The sequence below is a fragment of the Hipposideros armiger genome, unplaced genomic scaffold (assembly GCF_001890085.2).
Source record: "Hipposideros armiger isolate ML-2016 unplaced genomic scaffold, ASM189008v1 scaffold_316, whole genome shotgun sequence".
Taxonomy (NCBI): domain Eukaryota; kingdom Metazoa; phylum Chordata; class Mammalia; order Chiroptera; family Hipposideridae; genus Hipposideros; species Hipposideros armiger.
Genome location: NW_017731666.1, coordinates 1,632,437 through 1,654,493, shown reverse-complemented (window position 1 = coordinate 1,654,493; position 22,057 = coordinate 1,632,437). Strand labels below are relative to the sequence as shown.

At 54.9% G+C, this 22,057-nt stretch overlaps 1 protein-coding gene across 1 annotated transcript in view; it reads right to left on the bottom strand.

The window, feature by feature from the left end:
• NPHP4 (nephrocystin 4) overlaps positions 1 to 22,057 on the bottom strand; it is a 109,142-nt gene that overhangs the window by 17,536 nt on the left and 69,549 nt on the right. Inside the window, exons 13-22 of the mRNA XM_019660363.1 lie at positions 19,041 to 19,102; positions 17,062 to 17,169; positions 15,647 to 15,798; positions 15,294 to 15,485; positions 14,646 to 14,833; positions 12,161 to 12,321; positions 7,916 to 8,096; positions 3,571 to 3,703; positions 2,972 to 3,044; positions 536 to 692 (exon numbers count right to left, since the gene is read on the bottom strand). Of these exons, the coding sequence (XP_019515908.1) occupies positions 536 to 692; positions 2,972 to 3,044; positions 3,571 to 3,703; positions 7,916 to 8,096; positions 12,161 to 12,321; positions 14,646 to 14,833; positions 15,294 to 15,485; positions 15,647 to 15,798; positions 17,062 to 17,169; positions 19,041 to 19,102 (1,407 nt within the window). The remainder of the gene's footprint in view (positions 1 to 535; positions 693 to 2,971; positions 3,045 to 3,570; positions 3,704 to 7,915; positions 8,097 to 12,160; positions 12,322 to 14,645; positions 14,834 to 15,293; positions 15,486 to 15,646; positions 15,799 to 17,061; positions 17,170 to 19,040; positions 19,103 to 22,057) is intronic.

Here is a 22,057-nt window from a genome sequence, read left to right as displayed (position 1 = left end):
ACAGGGGTCGCCTAAGACCATCGGAAAACAAAAAGATATTTACATTACAATTCATAACAGTAGCAAAATTACAGTTATAGAGTAGCAACGAAAATATTTTGATGGTTGGGGGGTCACCAAAACATGAGGAACTGTATTAAGGGGTCGCGGCATTAGGAAGGTTGAGAACCGCTGATCTAAGGGCTTGTCCAAAGGGAGTAGCCAAAACGTAAGCGGAGTGCTATGGAAAAAGGTGCCAGACGTGGAAGACGTCGCTTTGCTCTAAATGCACCAAACAGAAAAAAGTGACTCGGCAGGGGGAGGAAGTGGGTGTCCCGGGCGTGAGCTCAGGGCACACCCTGCCACCTCAGAGGACGCGAGAAGGTGGCCATTTCCAATGAAAAAGGCAGCGGGTAGGATTTAAAGACATGTCATGTGTTGTTGGAGTAAGAGCATCACGAGACGACATAACAGTGACGCTTGTCACCCTTGGGGAAAACCTCTTCCCATCTGTTGAGCCCACAAAATGCCAGCCACGGGGACAGATGGGACCTGCCTGGCAGCGTGTGCCAGGGAGGCAGGCGGATGGCCTTCTTCAGGAAGGTGAGCTCTGGGTGATAGAAGCGGAAGACCTGGTCCACCACGTGCGGCTGAGGCTCCACCGTCAGGCGCAGCACGGCGAGGGGCTTGCCGCCACTGGCCCGGAACAAGACCTGCCGACAGAGCAGACAGCGCAGTGTCAGGATGTCCGCACACGGGCTGGCGGGCGGCTGCATGCACCAGGCCTCCTTACAGACAGGGACGGGGTCTCTGCGGTCCATCACCCCCCGTGACACGGAAGGACTGACATGGTCAGAAGTGGGGTGCCCACACAGAGAGGACGGCACCCAGCACAGGCCCGCACGTGAACATGTGCCCTTCACATGCGTATCACGTGTGGCTGCTGCTACTGCTGTTTCTTGTGAGGCACATGCCTCGAATGTCAGTGGAGAAGGTCTGCAGCCCAACACAATTATTCCACCTTCGACACGCCTGCTGTGTGCGTGCTGGGGGGTGTTCCAGAAGGATCCGGCCATGAACCTCGCCAGGTCCTCATGGGAGAAACGGAACACGTTAGCTCTTTGATTCCAGACGGTAAAATGAGACTGTGCCTAAACCAAGGGGCTAGAAATATAAACTTCCTTTTTTATACATGTTTCTTACTAAAAAACCTATTTGTCAAAAGAGGTCCTAGTTTGAACAGCTGGTATTTAGAATGGGAATCGACTCCATGACTCAGTCTGGCCCAGTGAGCCCTCCAGGCCCTGGAATGAGGGCAGGCGCAGCCACACACCAACGCCAGGACACTGTCCCCCGTCCACGCAAAGCTTGGGCCAAGAACGAATGTTCCACATGTGAAGGACGCTCTGCTTTGGTAAGTTTTATTATGAAACCTTTTAGATGCACACACATAAGAGGATACACAGTAATACCTTGGCATGTGAGCATAATTCATTCCAGAAACAAACTGCTCGTACTACAAGACATCGCTCGTTTACCACGTTAAAATGTATTAGAAATGTCTGCTCGTCTTGCGGAACACTCACAAACCAAGTTACTCGCAATCCAAGGTTCTACTGTACATGTAAAACGACGTTTAACTCACAAATTATAACAGGACAGCCACCCAGGAGCTCAGGTCCCCACTTGGAACGGGCACGCCGTCCATGGCTGAGCTCCGTGCCCTCCAGCCCCACCCTGACACACCCTCCTGAACTGTGGTCACCGTCCCCCACTTTTCTTTGCTGTTTCTCCCCTTTGGTCTTTAAGCAACACTGTTTGGTGTTGCCTTTTTGGAGCTCAGCCTGAAGCCATCACACGAGTCTATTCCCGCACCTGGTGTCCTGACTCCACCCCACGTCCTGGCTCGGAGAGAAGCCCCGACACAGCACCCACGTTCCCACCATCTGCGCCCTGACACCTTTGCCAGAATTTTCCCGCTATGCTGAGACTTCAATTCTAAAATGACCGACTGTTTCTTTAACTGCCGTGCTTGTTATGAGCAGGTCTCTGCCCCACATCCACCCCACCTCGCTCGGCCCACAGGCCCCTGCAGACCCCGTCAGTCAGCTCCACCAGCCGCTCCCGGAAGTCTGACCATGGCGGAGGGCCAGTCCGCGCTGAGGGGACCCTCCCACCTGCCTCACCCAGCCATCGTCCCAGCAGGGGCAGCTCCTCCTCAGCAGGTCCCGTCTGCACCTGAACATCACAGACCCAGCCTTGTGGCTTCTGGGCAGACCCTGCACCAGCCCAGCGAGGAGCGCCTTCCTCGGAGGCCTGAGCCGTAAGTCACGGAGTCCAGCTTTGTCCCTTGCTGCCCCAGCGTGGGCGTGGCAGGTAGCAGCTTCCTGCTGTCTCTACCTCCTAAAGTGTAGCGTTCTCTTCTTACTCTCCCAGCTACCTGGTTAACAACATCTCGCCCAGTTAACAACCGCTCATATGAAGCTCCCTGTTAAAAGTAGCTTCTGGAGCAGCCGATTAGCTCAGCTAGTTAGAGTGCAATGCTCAGAACACTAAGGTTGCCGGTTCAATCCCCACATGGGCCACTGAGATGTGCCCTCCACAACTAGACTACAACAACTACTTGACTTGGAGCTGATGAGTCCTGGAAAAACACACTGTTCCCCAAAAATAAAAAAGTAGCTTCTGTCTCCCAAGTGCTGGTCTCCCAGGGGACTTGGGGCAGACAGAGCAGCCGGGGGAGGTATAAGCTGCAGGCACAAAACACATTTTCTTCTCTTAGTTTCACAGGCACCACTGCCTAATTCTGGATGATGCCCCATGGCCCTCTCCTCTCGGCTTTGTTTTCTCCACAACATGACCACCGCCCACGTCACGCTTCATGTGTTTGGCGGAGTCAGTCTCTCCTCCAGGATGAAAGGCAATTTGGCTGTCTGTTCCCTGCTGGGTCCCAGGGCCACACACGGGCCTGGACACAGACCACGAGCCCCACCTGCTGTCCCAGCGGCCGAGGGTCCAGGACACAAGCACCCAGCGAAGCCGTCTGCACCTCAGGCGCACAGAACCTGTAACAGGGAGACCCTACGGGGCTGAGCCTTCTAGAACTTAAAGCAGTACAGGAGCAGCCCCCACGGACACCGCTGGGGCAACAACCCTNGAAAAATATTTTCACCAAGCCCGGGTTTTTATTTCCCAAGCTTCGTGATTCAGTTTATTTCTCCTCTTCCCAACATCAAATCCATTTTTACAAATCAGTCTGTGTTCAGCCCCTTCCCTTTTCCCCTGCGGAAGAGCAGCTAACCAAACACCAAGGCCACTCGCAGGGCTGTCATTTCTCTATGAAACAGCACAGGCGGCTTCCACAGAGCCCAGGCTAGGGCGTCTGATGGCCGTGGCGGATCAAGGTGGCCCGCAGCTCCACTGCGGCCACTGCTCTGCCCCCCAGTTCCAGAGGGGTGTGGACACCACCACACACGCTCACACGTGCACACACACACACACTCACAGCCTTCCCCCGTCGGTTTGCTCCATCCCACCCCCGTGCCAATCACACCCGGCAGGACCCACCCACCTGCGTGTCCAGCGCCCTGTCACTCACGTCTCAGGCCCCCACGCGTGAGGAGGCTGCCTCCCTCGAAGCGGCTGGCTCCGTCATTCGAGATGACTCGTGACCTGGACGGTGGCAACGACCTGGAATCTCTCACTCTCTGTTCACACGAGTGACCTACATTAAAAACAGAAGACATTAAGACATTAATACCAAATGAGTCTGATGAAACACATCCATGTGCTTATGAGGCGGTCCGGCTTTCATGGTCCATCCACACCTGACCACTAGCATCCCACCTTCCACTCTCGGTCTGAATTTGCAGTTGAGAGATGCCAGTGGGAGCTTATGCTTCAACCTCCCTCCTCTCTGGGCTCCTTCCCGGCTCTGCTTCCCAAGGGATTTAAAGCTCGGCGCTCAGAGTGTACCTCACTTGTCCCTGTGTCTGCCCAGCACCTCACCCCCACCCCCTGCCACGGCTCACACACTGCCATGGCATGTTCAACAATATGAACACATATTGTTGGAGAAAGGCCTCTGTGCACCTGTGCAAACATCTAACTCCAAATGCATCTGAAGGTACAAGAGCCTCCACAACTAGAATCTTCTCAAGCTGTTTTTCAGAGAAGACTTTGAAGGGAGGCAATGCTCCCGCGGATGGATTCAAGCCCAGAGGCAGAGCACCGGCGTGCATGCCCGGGACTGACTGGAGGCAGCGCCCACGGACTGGCCAGCGCCTGAGCATCTGGTGGGGAATGGAAGTGTTTGCCCACAGAAACCCTTCTCCAGAGGACGGCATCCTATGTGGGCGCTCACAACCTCTCTGCATGGACTTGGCTTCCAAATCAGGGTGAGGCAGCACACAGCTAACGAGGTCACATTCCGAAATGGACCACACAAAACTTGCACTGCTCATTTCCGGTTCCTGCAGGCGGGGAGCAGCCTGGCGAGCTTGCTGGGAGCTGCCAAAAGTGCCCGGTTCACCCTCCCTGCTCAGCTCGGCCTCTTCTGCCTCCTCAGACCTACCTGCTGCTCCCGGCCTCACGTGAAGCTTGGCACCTGCCAGCAGGCTGCTGTTTGCCAGGGCAAGCTCAGTGCTGGACCGTCAGCACACCCACCTGCCCGCAGGTGTGATGTGTCTCCTCACTGACACAAAGGGTGTTTTTCTGCGCCGTTGCCTGACAGAAATGTCCCTCTCTAGACTGGCTCTGAGCTGACGCTGGACAGGGAGTGCCCATCCCTCCGAGGGAGGTTAGGTTGGGCGGTCTCCTCTGCGCTGCTCCCAATGGGGGCGCCCTCTCCAGGCCCCAGAAGACAGCAGCCAGGTCCTGAAACTGCAGCTGGAGGCCATCCCCCAAAAGCTAGTGAGGACGAAGGCCCGATCTGGGGGTGGGGAAAGGCCGGTTCAGGACCAGCAAGTGAAATCATCTGTGACCAAGCGGCAGCCATTCATCTGACGTGGTCTCAAGGCTGGTGACAGATACACAGAGAGCAGCGAGCGTCCTCTCTTCTAAGAACATCCATGCTTGTTGTCTGCAAATCCCTTCAGTTGTCTTCGGTGTTTTCTGAACCTCAGCTCCTGCTGGCCTTCCTGCGACAGGAACCTGTCTTGTCACCTGTCTTGTCGCCTGTCTTGTCACCTGCCCTGTGGCAGGCTCACAGCTCAGAAAGCAGCCTGGCCAACGCTGCCCTGTCAGTGGCCTCGTGTCTCCTCTCAGGGCCAGCAGCAGCAGGGCAGAGGCGGGAGCCTGTTCTGAGCCTCCCCGAGGCCCCGGCCTGGGACACTGGATCAAGTGCCCTGCCCACAACACGCTGGGGAGCCAGCTCTGGATCCCAGCCCGGCCTGCCGGGCACCCACGCCATCACCCCCGCACACCAGACGGCAGGCAGCGCTGCCTCTTCCCACCCTGCCAGTGAGTTCCCCACTTCCTCTGCCAAAGCCAGTGACAAAGCCACCCGGGTCCCCCTGGGGCAGCTCCAGTGCCAGCCCACTGCAGCCCATGGCTAAGGGTTCCCGCTCAGCAGGTGAAGCCACCTTTGGTCCCCCGCATCTAACTAAAATGAGCGCCGGCCTATCGTAAGCATCTGAGAGACACACAGAAACCAAGGTGAGGCTCTGGTCCAGACAGCGCAGCGAGGCAGGTGACCAGCGCCTTGGAGTGTGGGCTCTCAGGACTGATGACCTTCGCCGCAGCGTGGGGGACCAGCAGGACCACGTAGTCCCCTCCTGGACAGACAGGGGCGTCCCCAGGCTTCATGACCATCTCCTTCCTGTACTTGTACTCAGAGCCCCGGTTTGTTCAGATGAAGGAACAGTAAACCAGCTGAGTTTACATTTGCACAAAGACTCTCAGCCCTAAGAGGGCGAGGAGGCTGCATTTATTCAGGGTACAACTGGCATCTGAAAGTGCTGCAGGTCTCCTGCTAAGGGAGCAGAAACCCTCCAGATACACAGGGCTCCTGATCAGCCACACACCTGTCCCACAGAAGCACAGCACAGCACCACTGTCTGGCCCCAAACCCCGGGGGCATGGTCCACACCAGCCGGTCTTCCTTCACCCAGAGAGCATGGGTCGCGGACGGTGAGCCAAGGTGAGGGCCGCCCTGCCTCCCCCAGTGACAGCGGAGCTCCCAGCCGAACTGTGCTCACGGCGCAGCCGGGTCACTGGGAGAAAAGAAAATAACTCAGCTTCTATGATGTCTGCGTGACGAGAGATCACTGAAAGACGGCTGCAGAGGCAGCTGTCGAGAGTGTCAAAGAGCTTGTCAGACCTGAGAAGCCACCAAGCACGAGGACGGCCCTCTCCCATGGAAGGAGTCCCAGGAGACCTGGGGCAGATGCCTCCTCCGGCGGCCTCCCAGCTGATCACGCACCGTGAGGAACAAGGCACGGAGCACTGCCCAGGCCGAGCTGGGCACCGTGACGCTGGCGTGGACCCTCCCTGTCACCCAGGGGGCTCACATAACCATCAGCCAATATACTGGCCTGTGTCTGCTGCATGGTACATAACAACCAGTTTCATAAAGAAATAAAAGCCACAACACTTTTATTTTTCAAGAAACGCAGACTTTACAGGGGAAGCCGCAGTGCGGCCGCTCTGGGACGGCATGGGGCGTGCAGCGTTTATCCTTTGTTAGCTGCTCCCCGGCACGCGTGCAGCGCAGCCTCTCGAGCTGGGTATCTCAGACTCTTTCCCATGAGCTTATCTCTCCCTTGCAGGCAAAGTATGAAAATGACAATTTAAGATAACATATAATGGAGCTAATCTTTCTTCTGAAGATAAGATTTTAACACCCGGAGTCACTGCATATTTGTGGGCTGGTGAATTAAATATAAAAACAACCAATACACTCTCGGAAGCAGAGTGCTTCTTGCAACTCCCTCAGTCCTAGGAGCTTGTGAATGGTGCCTGCTTCTCACACGTGGCTCATTTATTTCTTGGAACCTAATTGAGTTTTGCTGTTTCCATATTGACTACTTTCCAGGCTGCCTCGGATCCCACATTTGTAAACAAGCAGGCAGAAACCTCAAACCCGAATTAATGAGCTCTGCCCACTCCGTGCTGTGGCCCGTGGGGCTCGAGCCTTTAAACTCGGGCTGGGTTTTGAGGTATGGAAAATTCCTCGATTAAACAACAGAGGTTTGAGTCCCATGCAGACAGGCTCGGCTCCACAAACCTCAAATGGCTTGGTTTTTTCCAGCTTTCAGTTCTGCCCAGAAAAACCCCAGTCCCTCCACAGTCCCATCAAAGGAGACCGAGTGGGCTTGTCACCTGCCCACAGGGGCTGGCACTGGCCCTCTGCTCCGAGGTGGCCTCTGTGTCTTGTCCCGTTAGGGACCTCAGTCACGCCTCCAGGACGTCCACGCAGGACCATTGCAGCCACAGCCAGCCCAGCCCTGCCCACCGTGCAGCACCCGGGAGGAGGCCCCGCGCCTCTGAGCAGCAACTCAGGACATCACGTGATGTACGGTCAAGGCCGCCGCTGTAGGCACGTGTGCGTCTCCGCTCCCATCCCCAAGCTGTATGGAAGCCCAGCAACACTTCTCTTTTCTCTCCCCCGTGATGAGGCAGTTCCGTGGGCTGACACTCCCAATGAAAACCTCTCCTGAAAGCAGTCAGTTTCTTTGAGGTTTGTCACAATGGTGCCCGAGGGACAGAACCAAAAAACAAAATGTGGGCAAGACCTAGACGACTAATGATCCCAAATCCTGCTCAGAAATCAGAAACACCGAACAACTGGTGCCAAGACAGGCTCAGTGGTCAAGCTAGTAAGTGTTTGTCTCAATTCTTACTGAGTATACGGTGCCCAGTGTGGCCACTGCCCTGAGGGAGCTCGTGCTCCAGCTGGGATGACACGAGACCAGACAAAGCTGCCAGCGGCTCTCACCTATGTTGGCCAAGGTCAGGTGCAGCCAGCCCTTCACCAACATGTGGACGCCGATGGGCTTGACGCTGCCAAATCCAGTCACGTCTCCACTCACCACCATTGCATCCTGCTCATATTCGGTCGCCACAACCTCGAGCTCGTGCGAGACCTGCACAGCCGGCCGCCCCTGGCGGAGGAGGTGCTGCGGAGACAAGGGCGCCAATCAGGGTGGCCGAGACAGAGACCACCTTCTTCCGAAAACCTGGGTCCCAGATGCTGGGTCTTCCCCACACATTCTGTAATGATGTGCAACCCGATTCACCCGCTGAGTGAACACCAGGAATGCACAAATGGGCCTGGGAGCCACCCTCATGGGGTCCCCTCCGTGGGGAGACAGATGGGATGGAGCAACAGAACAAGGCGGGGGGCACTGGACACAGCCCATCTCTGGGTCGGTGAGAGCTCCGAGGTCTGAGCCGGACCTTTAGAACAAGGATATGCCTACAGGCAGGGAAGGCTGGGGGACGCGCCAGGCCCGGTGCACAGAGAGAGCCCCCCCCCCCTGGGGCCGGGAGCAGAGGGCTTTGGTATGGCTGAAAGATGGGTCGTAGGGTCAGAAGAGGGGCCGTGGGACCACTGGAGCCAAAGGGCCAGGGTCTCCACACCAGGCTGGGCTGCAGAGCGGGCCAAGAGCAGACCCGCGCAGCATCAGGACCTTGCTGACCACGGTTTTCTCAGCGAACCAAGTTTAGCCCCTCAGTCCTCTGCCTGAGCCAAGGGCTACTGAGGGCCACAGGGGGATGACGGAAGCACAGGTCACCTCCGGGCCCAGGTGGGACCCTCTTCCTGTGAGGCCTTGGGAAAGTCAGTCACCTGACTTCTCAGCTAGTGCTTCTTGTTCGTAACTGGAAGCGTGGGACCACACTACGCCTACGTGCCGCTTTTGGAATGCTTGCACTGCCACAGCAGCAACAGTGTCCGGCTCTGGGACTGGAGGTGCCCAGAGCTGACCCCTGCTTGTGGGTCTGGGGGCTTCCAGCTGCCTCAGGCCCTGCTCGCTTAGCAGTGCTTGCCCGCATTCCCACATAACCGTACCAAGTTCACGGTTCAGACCCTCGGCTGCTGGACTACACACAGACCCCCTCGGGAGAACGGCCAATCAATGCAAGCAGGGACCCCCACCGTGCCAGGAAGCAAAGAAATACCAATACAAACAGGTTATCCTCTCTCACCTGGGACACTGCAAAGATTTGTTTAAAGCTACGAGGTGTGATCAAACAATATGGTGAATGTTTAAATAAAAAAAATGTATTACAGTAAAAGACACATTGCAGTTAACCCCTCTCAAAATACTCCCACTCGCTTTGAACACACTTATGCCACTTTCTGAAGCAGTTCTGGAAGTCCTCTTTCATGAGAGTCTTTAGTTGCGCTGTTGTGGCTGCGTCCATGTCCTGAATCCATTTAAAACGTTTACCTTTCATGGTCATTTTGACTTTGGGGAAGAGCCAGCAGTCGCACGGTGCCAGGTCTGGTTAATAAGGTGGATGAGGACACACCATAAAGTTTTTATTTGACAGAAATTGCTATACCAGAAGCGATGTGTGACACAGAGCCTTTCTGTTGTGATAAAAAAAAAATACGGTGAGTGCTGCTGCCAAGTGCAATACAGCGGAAAAGCAGGATCTTCAATACGGGAAGCGGCACATCGAACCTTAGTAATAGTGTGTGATAAGCTTCAACTTGTTCAGTGCAGTCAGTTGGGTGTGAGCTACGGTTGAGAGAAGGTGTGTTCTAAAGTGTGCCGTAAATCATCCTCCACCGTGACAGCACTCCATGTCACACATCGCTTCTGGAACGGCAATTTCTGTCAAATAAAAACATTACGGTGTGTCCTCATCCACCTTATTCACCAGACCTGGCACCGTGCGACTTCTGGCTCTTCCTCAAAGTCAAAATGACCATGAAAGGTAAATGTTTTAAATCAATTCAGGACATGGTGGCAGCCACGACAGCGCAACTAAAGACACTCATGAAAAAGGACTTCCAGAACTGCTTCAGAAAGTGGCAAGAACGATGGGATAAGTGTGTTCGAAGCGAGTGGAATTATTTTGAGAGGAGTTAACGGCAATGTGTCTTTTACTGTAATAAATTTTTTTTAATTTAAACACGCACTGTACTGTTTGATCACACCTCATAATACCCTGTGAAGGCGGGAGGTGCCCTTGTCTCGGCTCCAGGAGGAACAGCCGTAGCAGCAGCCGGCTCTGAAGCTGAGGCTGTCACATCGTGCACCTCTGACCCAGAAATGCCGCTTCTGAGAAGCTGTCACCTGGGGAAGGCACAGTTCCGAGTCAGAACTGTGCTGAAAGCCTGGCTCTGCCAGTGTCACCGTGACCTCGGGGTTGGGCTGAGGACACGGTCAGTGAAGTGGAGGAGCAATCAGGCGTTAGTGACAGAGCAACCAGCACTGTTACCCTATCAAGGTGACACTGTCGTCACTCTCAGGAAACGAGCTGCAGACATGGGCAAATGTAACATCAAACGTTCCCACGAAGGTTCTAACGGGAAAAGAGCACCTGAGTGTCCAATATCAGGGAACAGGTGAAACGAGATACGATGCACCCCTACCCGGCAGAAAATCAATCTCTCCAAGGCTAAACATAGCACCCTAACTACCTCTGGATCAGGGGTTACAGGGGACTGTCTTTTCTTAGACAAATTATCCCTCTTTTCTATATAAATGTTAAATTAAGGAATTCTTTATTGTTAAAAAGTAAAATTTAATTTTAATTTACCAAAGTCTGTATCACTAAACTTAACAGCGCTTGTTTAAGGCCTTTTTGTGGAGGAAGAGATCAAATAACTCCACCTCCAGATGTGGCGGCTCCCAAGAGACACAAGGGCTCGGCTGGGATGGGCAGGACCAAGGGTCCCCGAGGCTCCACAGCAGGGCTCCCCTCTGCCCTCCCAGTGCCCCCTGCGGGCACCCCCGGGTCCATCTGTCTACCTTTCTCATCCCTCCCGCCATTCGTTCATTCCCGTCATCGCTCCATCTGTTCGTTCATTCTCAGCCATGCAGTGCCCACTGTGGCTTAGGACCCTGCTAGAGATGGACAGTGACCACCCCATTCCCACCCTCCAGGACGTCACTGGTCAGTGTGGGAGACAGACAAGCAGTGGCCACGATGACCATGGCCCAGGTGGGGACTGAGGGACCAGGATGAGGCATGAGGACATCAGCTGACACCGCTGTCCTTGCTGCGTGTGGACCCCACCCCAGCTGTACGCACACTGCCCCCCCCCCACTCCTCCCAATGCCCTGGGGGCACCACCCCTCAGGGATGGACATGAGTCACGGGGGTTGGGGGGTCAGCCATCAGGAAGGGAGGGGGAGCAGTGCCCCGAGGTGTCAGGCCTGGCCACCGCGGTGCAGGAGCCGTGAGCTCGTCACGGTGAAGGGGTTCTGGGGGCAAGAGGAGGGGCCCGGACCCGGAGGGCTCAGTGACGCCGCCGCTGCTGCCCGGCAAGGCTCAGGCAGGGAGACCGAGGTGGGGCGGTCGGCGGGCCCCCAGAAGGAAAACAGCCGTGTGGGGCGGAAGAGGACTGGACGAACGGGGGCCTCGGGAGCGGCCGGCACGGTGCTCGCTCCTCTCCACCCCCCACCTCTCCGCTGCTGGGAGCAAGACTCTCAGGCCCGCACATCGTGGGGCCAGTGGAAGTGGCCCCAGTCCCGGGTTGACCATCTGGGGCCCCGGCCGTGGAACAGAAAAGGCCTGCAGAGACGCCAGGGCAGAGCCGTGGTGAGCGCGTGCTCTCAGCGCCTTGCCGAGGGGAAGGCAGGTCAGCTAGAGAGAGGCTGCCGCCTCATTCTACCTGGAATTAGGAAAGCACAGCTCATCACCCACAGGCATGAGGGCACGTTTGCATACCCCAAACCCTTCCTTCCACACTGACGACATCCAGCCAGGCTCTCGGGTAACGAGGTCGACCTGGAGCTGCTCTCAGGGACCTGGCTGCCTCCCCATCGAAGGGCCAGAAGGTGACATTACCTGGGCGGTCTGTGCAAATAGAAGTCAGCATTACAGAATGCAGATTCTGTGAAAACCGTTTCCTTTTAGGAAGGAGACCACCTGGCGGTGTTCTGAATTTGTGAACAGGAAACCAGACCACCGTCCAGCTGGACAATGGCCAATGCCCCAAGCAGACAGACCTTCCCGGGAGGACAGTCCACCCCGGCCGTGCTCGGCCTGCAGGGACCGCTACCTTCATCTGAACGGCGGCAGATCCGATGAGAAGCAAGGAGTCCCCGTCCCAGACGTCAACCTGCAGGCTGTGCACAGCCAGGTAGCAGCTGAACCAGCGCCGCTCGCCGGGCTTCAGGAACCCGGGGTCTACCAGGAACCTCAGCTGGAAGCCGGGAGAGCCTGCCGGAAGAAGCCCCAAATGAGCCCAAAGGCGGTAGGACGTGTTTACCATCTTCACCCTGAAGAGACTTCTGCTCTGGTCATGCTCACTAATTTCTGCTTCTGTCATAGCTACAGTTTAATAAACACGTTAATCAAACACAGCATCAAATATCCAAAGGAACAAAATGAAGAGTAGTGTTCACAAGACTACATGTCTTTCCAACACACTCCTCCCAAAATAAGATTTGTGGCTTCCACCAAGTCCTTGTGCAACAGCCCATGCTGGGCAGGAACACGGCTCTGAAGGGCTGCAGGGAGTTTATTCTGCTGGACGCACAGGATTGGAGGAGAAATTAGTCAACATCTCCCGTTAAAACTGATATCCACACGCACACATGCAGAGCTCAACAGACGCCGTCAAGGAGGCCCAGAACCCTTACCCCCACTCCCCCAAACATGCTGCAGTAGAACGTATGTCCGTCCCAGCCACAGGCTCCCCTGCAGAGGGACCTCCTGTGCCCGCCCTCTGCCCTGCACTTACTCCTCCCCAGGAGACAGCAGCTCATGGGCTGGAGGGTTTGGGAAAGGAACAGGGCCTGAGCTGCTCACCCCATCCCATCTCCTTTTCAGATTTACCCGCAGGAAGAGAGGGTGCTGGGGTCCCCAGCTCTGCCGCATGGTCCGAGGCTGCCCGCTGCTGTCCGGCCCTACTCGCCCTGCAGCAAAGTCTGCCCGATAGGGGGTGAGAGCCAGCAAGGGCGTGCGGGTCTCGGAGGAGCCACATTCGTGCAAGAGCGCTGACCCTCTGGGCTGAGTGTGACCTTCTGACCTTGGGCAAGGGAAAGGGCAGTACCTTCTGTACTCAGAATGCCTCGCGCCTAACTAGTTGGCTCACCCTTCCTGTGACCTCTTTGTCATCTCAGCATTTCTGCTCATGTTTAAATTTCTCTGCTTCTACTTTTATTGGGTTTGTTCTGTATTTTTTTCACCAAACCTCTTGAGTTGAACAATTAGATCAGCATTTTAGAAGATATTCTTCTCTCCCGATATAACCACTTAAAGCTGTAAACTTCCCTGTAATCACCATTTTACTTGCATCTCGTTAGCTTTAATATGAAATGTTATTTTGTCATTCAGTTTTAAATAGTCATTTCTATTTTGATTTCTTAATTTACCTATGGAATAATTAGAAATACATTTTAAAATTCAAAAATACCCAGCAGTCTGGACCCTTCTGGAGGGAGGCAGTGAGGGAACTCTGTCCCTGTGGCATTATGATCAGAGAACGCCATAAAATTAGACTTAATGTAGATTATCTCGGTATAAGGTGACATGTGCTTGGTGGCCTAAAATATATACACAGAGGGTGCAAAAAAACATATACACATTTTAAGAAAGGAAAAAAAACCCACTAAAATTACACTGATAGGAACCACTTTGAGCACGTCTTGGAATTACAGAAATCAAACGTGGCTTGTATTCATCTTTTGTTATTGGTATATATTGAGTAGTACAATTTTAACACAGTTTTTTTCTTCCTTAAAATGTGTGTATATTTTTTTGGCACGCTCTGTAGTTGAATGAGCAGTTTTTATAAGTTTCAAAGTATGCTTGAAAATAATGCATACTCCCTCCTCCCCAATTCCCCAACACTGTTCCCCTCCCCCAATTCCCCAATTTAAACAAACAAAAAAAAGAAAATAACGCATACTCTCTAAATTGGTGACAGGTTTTTTATGATATCGTCTTTTTAATTGTATTTTATAATACCTATTAATTTTTTCTCCTTGATCTATCAATTTACTGAGAGGTGTGTTAAAATCTATGATTGTAGGTTTGCCAATTTCCCCTTACAAAGTCTGTCGATTTTTCCTTTATATTTAGAGCTGTGTTTGTTAGAAGTTCATGGATCCAGAACTGTTTCTTTTCCTAGTGACTTATTCTCTTGATTGTTATTTATAAGCTTCTTTATCCTAGCATTGCATTTGCCTTTTGTCTGATGTTAATATTGTTAAACTACTCATTTAATATTTTGATATGTCTTTTTCCACCTGAGGTGGGATATTATTATTGGGTTTACGTTTTTCTGATATACATAAGGAAGTACTTATCGATGAAATACACGCTGTCTGGGCTGTGCTTCAAAACAAGCCTGATCTGCAAAGAGATCAGGGTGGGGACACAGCTGGCAGCTGTGGGCGCTGACTGGCAGCAGCTGGCTCATTACAGGATCCTCTCAAACCCTGTATATGTTTGAATATGTTCACTGTACAATATTTAATAAGGAAACTGACAAAGCTTAGCGCCAGATCCCTCACGTCCGCCCAGGGCACAGCTCTCACCAGCATCAAAGCTGCCATCCTTATCGATCAGAACGAGGCTGTGGGACACGGGGCCAGAGCTGGTCCTCCCAGGCTCGCCCAGCTTGACCAGCTGCAGCCGCGGTGTTGTCGTGGGAGGGAAGCGGTAGAACTGGAAGGTGAAATACACAGTCTGGGGCCACGGCACTCCCTGGCGGTCCTGGGGCAGCCTGAGTCCAACAAAGCTCCGAATTAATCCAGGACCCACAACAGTGAGCCGGGCTTTTGGCACCACTAGCTCGGGGGCCATGGGGAGATGCGCCGCCTTCACCCACATGAACAGCTAGCTCTCCTGCGACCTCGGGGAGCCCTCAGGACATCAACCCACTACAGGTGTGGCTGGAGACCCTGCTCTCAGAGTCACACCCATACCTGAGAACTGGCCAACAACATACTGCCCCTGTTTTTATTAAGGGCCACAGACGATGGGGCAAAGCAGGTTGCACAGCATTTAGAAATGGCTGAGGATGGGGCCTAGCCAAACCGAAGTAAAAACAGATGGCCTCTGTTAACCTAATAAGCCTGGACATACGGAGCTCTGCCAGGTCAGAACCACACGGGACTTTTGCTTCAATGCAAGAAATGCAAAAGCCAAGTAAAGAGTCACAGACAAAAAATTCAAGAATTTACCTGCTAAAGGCAAGAAACTGTAGCACTATTTCATTGCTTTGTAGGCAATCTGATTCTTCTTTCTGAGGGTTGAATTTCACAGGATCTGTAGGATTTACAGCCTCAACTGGTCGCTTATTGGCATCCAGAATCTCCGGAAAGCCGGAGGACTGCAGGAGCACCATGGAGGCTCGCGAGAGCTGACTTCCAGAGCTGAGACAGAAAGACATCCTCAGGCGGCCTCCCCGGGGAGAGGGCCGGCAGAGAGGCGGGACCTGGAAACCCACTTCTCTGGGGAAAGCCCGTTATTCAGAGAGCCAAATGGTCTTGGTTGCACAGCATTTGCCCGGGGCCCTCCCAGGTCCACCCCTCACCTCCTGGTCTGGGCTCCCGCGACGATCGGCGCATGCACAGGTGTGAAAGGCAGCTCCTGCAACCTTTCAGCGACGGATGTTCCCGGGGCCGAGGACGTCCGGCTCAGGTCCGCTTCCAGGTGAGCGATCCTGCCCTCCAAGGGGAACTCCTGCTGACCGAAACGAGGCCCCAGGTGAGGCCAGAAAGCATCCCCACCTGTAACCAAGGGCGCTTGGATGGGGGGCTCCTCCATGTGGGGGCCACTGTCACATTGTCGGCGTTAGCTGATAAAAACACAGGAGGCTCAGCTGCCTTTTCATTTCCAGTAAACAATGAATGGTTCTAGAATAAGTATGTCCTGTGTAATATTTGGTGCATGCTTATACTTAAAAGTGACTGTTTATCTGAAATTCAATTGTATTTTATGGGTGTCGACAAGAAAAGAAATGAGGAAGGAATCGCTGATTTTACGAACAACTCAGTGGGAAGACAGGTGATGCCCAAGAAGGGGAATTAATTTCAAAACCATGTTTATGAAACAGGAAGATGAAAACTCCTTCAACGCTGCATGACAGGCTGTGCTGCGAAGCCCCTGGCTCGTGTGTGCAGACATTTCTTGTGTCCCTGTGTCACTCGTATTCCGCCGCCCACGTCCCTCCAAGGCAGGAGACGCATGTCTAAACCAAGAGCTTGTTTGGGAATCCAGGGTGCTCTCTTTCAAGCGCGCTTCCCAAGCTTCCTGTTTCAGTTCAAAAGGAACCGCATGTAACCGGAGGTCACCCCAACACGTGTCTCAGGTGCCAATCATAAGAGACGCAAGCTCTTCATGAACACACGAGCCCCAGCTAAATTCTAGGATAAGCACTTCATGGCACCGTGACTGCCTGCAAACAAGTAATTACACGGAGCTACTTTTCTCAGCGGACCTCCAGTGAGGACTGAGGACACATTTTATAGGTGAACCAGCCAGCGTTTTGAGACCAAACTCTGTGAATTCCCCAAGGTCAGTGGAAACACAGGCCTATTTTGGGCCATTAGCTCCACCAGAACCCAGGACCGTAGGCCTCACTGATTCTCCTTCAGCCGCTGACAGCAAGGAGAGCGTCCTGCAGAGCTGGCGGCTTGGATCCGCCTCTATTTTAATCTCTGTGGAAACTTAACTTTCCCGTCTGTGTGCAGAGAGCTAAGGGCAGTTCAACTTTGTCTTCTCAAACAGAGCAAAAGCGTAAATCACGGAGCTCCCAGACCAAATGCTCCTTGGTCACCAAGACAGAATGGTGGCAAATCTCTGAAGCATGGAGGGTTCCTACGCCTGTAGCGCAGAGACAACAGTCTCGGTCACCTAACCAAGGACCAGCGTGCTCGCAAGGTTGAAAAACTTCATGGAAGTCAGGAGTCTGGGGCTGCTGCCTGGAAGGACGTGGGGTGTACTCACCACCTGGGTCCAGGAGGGTTCAGAGGCTTCGGGCTGCTGTGAAGCCAGTTTGGCAGAGCGGCGCCGAGTTGGGGACCGTGGAGAAGCTGCCAGCTGGGAAAGTGACAACTGAAGGGAAGAAATCTTGGGTAAGACGATAAAAAATACTCCGAAAATGTCACGAAGGCCCTCCCACCCACGCTGGCACAGTCATCAAAGGACAGAGGACTCCGGACGCAGCCAAAGGAAGCAGAGCAGTCTGCCATCTCCTGGTCAGGCTGGTCTGGACCCCAAACTGTTTCTGATTTCCTTTATTTGAATTATCGAGAGACACGATTCTGTGATCTCGCCTAGATTGTAACATTTGAGCAAAATTAACAAGGAAAAGAAAGTGGAGAGGGGGATAGGGCCGGGGAAGCCAGGCTCCCCGCCACTCACAGGCTCCCGGGCAGGCTGGTCTCCAATCCTCTCAGTCTCACCTCCATCCCCGCACTGACCGTCTCCAAGACCCCTTCCAGCTCTGACCACCTGTGCTCCTCACATGGGCCAGCCAGCGCAGGCTCTGGGGACACTCAACAGGACTCCCCAGTCTGCCACTTCATTACCACGTGACTGTGGGCAAGTCACCTAACCTTGTGTGCCTCAGTCCCCTCGCCTGTGAAACGGGGATGGTAACAGTACCTAAATCACAAGACTATTGTGAGAATTAACTGAGATTCACGGAAAGGGCTTGGCACGGTACCCGGCATATGGTAAGCCTTCTATGAACGTTACAAACATCTGGAACGTGAATGCCGCAGTGAGAGGCTGATATGGGAGGATCGTGGGTCCTCTCTCCACGAAGACCCGTCCGTCTCTCAGACTGTGGGCTCTAGATACAGCGTGCACATTATAAACGGGACGTCTGCTGTCAACAACGGCAGTTGGCCGAAGGAAGGTGCTGGAACAGAGGACTCAGTATGTGAAGAGGTGTCCAAGAGACGGACGAGGGGGTGCGGGCAGCAATGGGGCATCCCGGCAGCATCTTCAGGGGCCAGAAGGGATCCTCAGAGCCTGTTCTGTTCCCCTCAGGCCCACACAAGCTGCTGTGAGCCCCTCCTGCCCTGGAAGTGAGAAGTGCTGTCCTGTGCCCTGAACACTTCAGGGTAACATGGAAACCGCTGGAGGGAAAATGCTGGGACAGGCTGCTGCTAAGCACGTGTCTGCAGGGGATACGACATCTCTGGTCCCATTTCCAAGCTGCACGGCACACATTAAAGCTGCTTCTTAGGGACAGCCTTTGATACTGAATTACTCAACTTTTCTAGAAAGTCAGTTTCCAGGGTGATGCTGGCAGACGAAGCCATCAGCAGGACAAGCCCACTCTGACATTCAAATTCACGCGACCGGCTCAGGATTCCAGAGGGGCAGCCACGCCGGCCAAGCAAGCCGGAGCCTTCCTTTCCTGGCAGGGACCCTGCACGTGGACACTTCTGTTCTCTGACAAGCGATCGTCCACTAGCCAGGTCTCTGCTGCTGCGGCCCTGTCTCCATGAGCACCCGCTGCTGGGCCTACGTGCCCGCTGCTGCCTGAGGAAGCCGCAGCCTGGCTCCCTGGGCAGTGGAGACTGCCAGGTCCTCTCCTGGCAGAGGTGGTCGGGAGAGGAGGGGTGAAGACCACACCTCGGTGTCTCATGAAAGCAACAAAGGTGGTTCAGTCCTGAAGATTCTCAGCCTTAGACAGAATGGCCAGGGAGAATGCATCATTTTTAAAAGTGGGGGAGCGTGCCTTGGATGGCAGCCTGGAGAGTCACCAACCATCTCTGGGAGCCACCGCCCTGAGCAGTATGTTAGGAACTCACTGCCACTAGGACACCTGCCCCTCCCCTCCAGCTCCCCAAGCCCAGAAAAGCACACGGACATCGACTGTCCTTAGAGAGGCAAAGAGAACGTTCCTCCACCCAGAGCCTTTACGTAATTGGTGTTGGAATTCTGAAAAGGCCCACTGGGCCTGGACTTACCCCTGGTCCCACAGGCGAGTCCTGGGGGGCGACAAGCCCCTGGGGAGGTGGCACTGGCGGTCCTGGGAGGAAGCACACGGACAGAAGGGACCGTCAGCCTCAGAGGGGCCAAGGCACCCCGAGCTCCAGCGCATCAGGGCCTGGCACATGTCTCCCTTGGGTGGTGATCAGCGCTGCCCCTCGGCGCTGGGCAGCAGTGGCCGCGCAGTCCCTATGCTTAGTGGTCTGGAGAAGACTCGGGATGCGTGACACACATCAAGGGCCGCTCCCCCGTGTCGCTGGCTCGGGAAACGGAGCCTGAGCTCAGTCTGCTTCGCTCCAGCTCGCTCCTGACTTTGCAGGGCCCCATCTCTGTGGCTGGCGGTCTCACTAAGCGTGCACCTAACGAGGAGTGCGTGTGGGACACCCCAAGTTCTCATGTGCTTACCCCACGGCGTTCCCATCTTCTCATCTGCTCGGACGCCATGCCGTTGGAAAGCAGGGCTCTGATGTCTGCCTGGGCTGGTGCTTTCCTGGCTGGGGCCCACTTGCCATTTTGTTAAATAAGAAACTTCTACACAGACACACGTGGCAGATGTCACTGGCCAGGCTGCAGAGCACTTGGCTTCTCCCATCACTCACAGCCCCGCTAAGCTCAGCCGGCCTCCGAGTCCTCCCCCCTCCAGCATGGGCACGTTGGCACCGGGAGTCCAGGCCAGCCCTCCACAGGGGCCTCCTACCGAGGGGCTAAGAGAGTCCTCTGGCCTTGGTTCCTGCAGGGCCCAGGTGCCCGTCTGCGGCAAGCACGCTCCGCCTCCCATGGGGCCACCTGTCAAGCACCATCCCCGCACAGCGGTCCAGGGAGGGGCTGGGCTGCAGGCGGCCTGTGCTGCTTCCACCCCACCCCTAAGCCATGTGGGAGCATCAGGCTGAGCTGCCCCCGGGCCCCCAGGCCCCTGCGTGCCTGCACGGGAGCCCCAGGCATCACTCAGGTCTGCGAAACCTCCCCAGTTCACCGCACTGTGCTTGGGCGTCAGGCGTCTGTCGTGTCACTATCATTTCACTTGTACTACACATCTCCTGCCTTCACTCACCAACGTCGCGACCTCCAGTCAACAGTGCGGCTGCCTCAGCCTGACCCCGAGCCCATCCTGACAGGACCCCCTGTGCCCACCTGAAGGCCAGCTGTGACCAGGGTACGTGCCTGTCCTGGGTGACCACCTAGACACCCTGAGGACCATGGCCCACCTTCAGCCCTTGTGGCCCTGCCTCGTCCATCACAGTCCCGTTTGCAGAGACCACACTGTGCACTGCGTGTGGCCACCACCCTGCCGAGCTTCAGCACAGCCTGGACCCCTGAGAAACCACAGCCCGCCCCCAGGAGGCCTAGCCCCACACCTCCTGCGACCCTCGCGAGGCCCTGGTCACCCGCCCCTGGCTCTCCCTCCCTACTCTGTGGCACCTGCTGCTGAGGTCCCCACATAGCCACACCTGAGCCTGGGAACAGGCAGGTGGCAGTGAATGTGCGCCGAGCCAATGAGCCTGTCACACTCCCTGCAGCCCCGAGTCCCCAGGGCACACAGTGCAGGCTGGGCCCTCAGTACCTGCCGACCCACCAAGTGACCCAACACTCAGAAGAGGATGCCAGCGCCGCCCTGTGCTGCTCTGTTCACCATAAAGTAAAAATAACAGACACAACACCTTCCTCCACCATGGAGGTGTCGAACACACAAAGCGCACCCCAAACCCAGCCCTGCTGTACCCCAGGGCCGATGGGTCACCCAAGCGCCTTCCCGCTGCTTCAGAATCCACCTGGAGAAGGTGCCGCAGTCTCACCCCAGGCTGAAGGTCCGGGCTGATGGGGGGTGGGGGGCAAGACAAGGGCGCAGACAGAGCTCCCCGCTCAGGGGGTCCAACCCACCCCTCCCAGCTCCTTCCTAACAAGCCAAGTCAGCTGGTCCCCGAAACCCGGGACACTCTTGTCCCAGGAGCCTGCGGTTTTGGAAATGAGCTTGCGGCGGGTGGGGCGGGGGGAACCACGGAGCAAGCTTTGCTTCCCAGGACCGACGTGATCTCACTAGAAGCAAAATGCAGACGAGGGTTCCGACTGCCCTGGAACCGCGAGTCTTCCCAGACAGTCTCAGAGCTCTGCGCAGCAACTCACCCAACCCTCCCCCGAAACAGTCTAAAGATGAAACACAAGAGCAGCAGCAGAGTCTGCTTTGTTCTACCGTAAATGGAGACTGAAAACTCCACAGGCTGATTTTGGTAACGAGGAAAAAATTGCAGGGAATGGCTCCATTTTCCTTTGCTAAGAGAAACCTGGGCTTAGAGCCAGACCCTCCGCGTGTTGCCAGGATGAGTAAAATCTGAATGCGGTGGAAAGTTAAGCCACCGAAGCACATTAAAGCTTCTCACCGTCTCAAAGTTGGGTGTTGTGCGGTATGTTTTCTTAAGGTAATGCTTTACATCGTGACCTACGCCATCTTCCTAGAGAATAAAAGCACCAAAAATAAAGCTTTGGTAGCGATTAAAAAGGTGCCTGCTGATGAGCCAAGGGCCAACAAGGCCCAATTCCACATACATCAGGGAGGCACGGACTGAGAGAAAATACACCAGGACCACAAAATAACTCAGTTTCAGACCATTTTGTTTTCACGGTCCAGCTGGCAATTGTTGGTTGCTTCACCAACCACACTACCTAATAGTCACACCCAGAGAATATCGTGTCCTCCAGGGACCACCCATTTTAATTCCTCCAAGAGTCTCCCAAAAGCCAGGATGAGGGTAGCTACCTAGGAAGCCCAACTTATGCCACAGGGCATGACTGGGGCAACACGCATGTGCAAAAAATCTGTCTAGTAACATCTGTGGTGTGCACAGACGGGTGCAAATGTCTCATGTGCACCAGGACATGTGCACAGGCGTCTGCGGCTGCACCGGGTCATGTGCACAGACGTCTGCGGCTGCACGGGGTCGTGTGCACAGACGTCTGCGGCTGCACCGGGTCGTGTGCACAGACGTCTGCGGCTGCACCG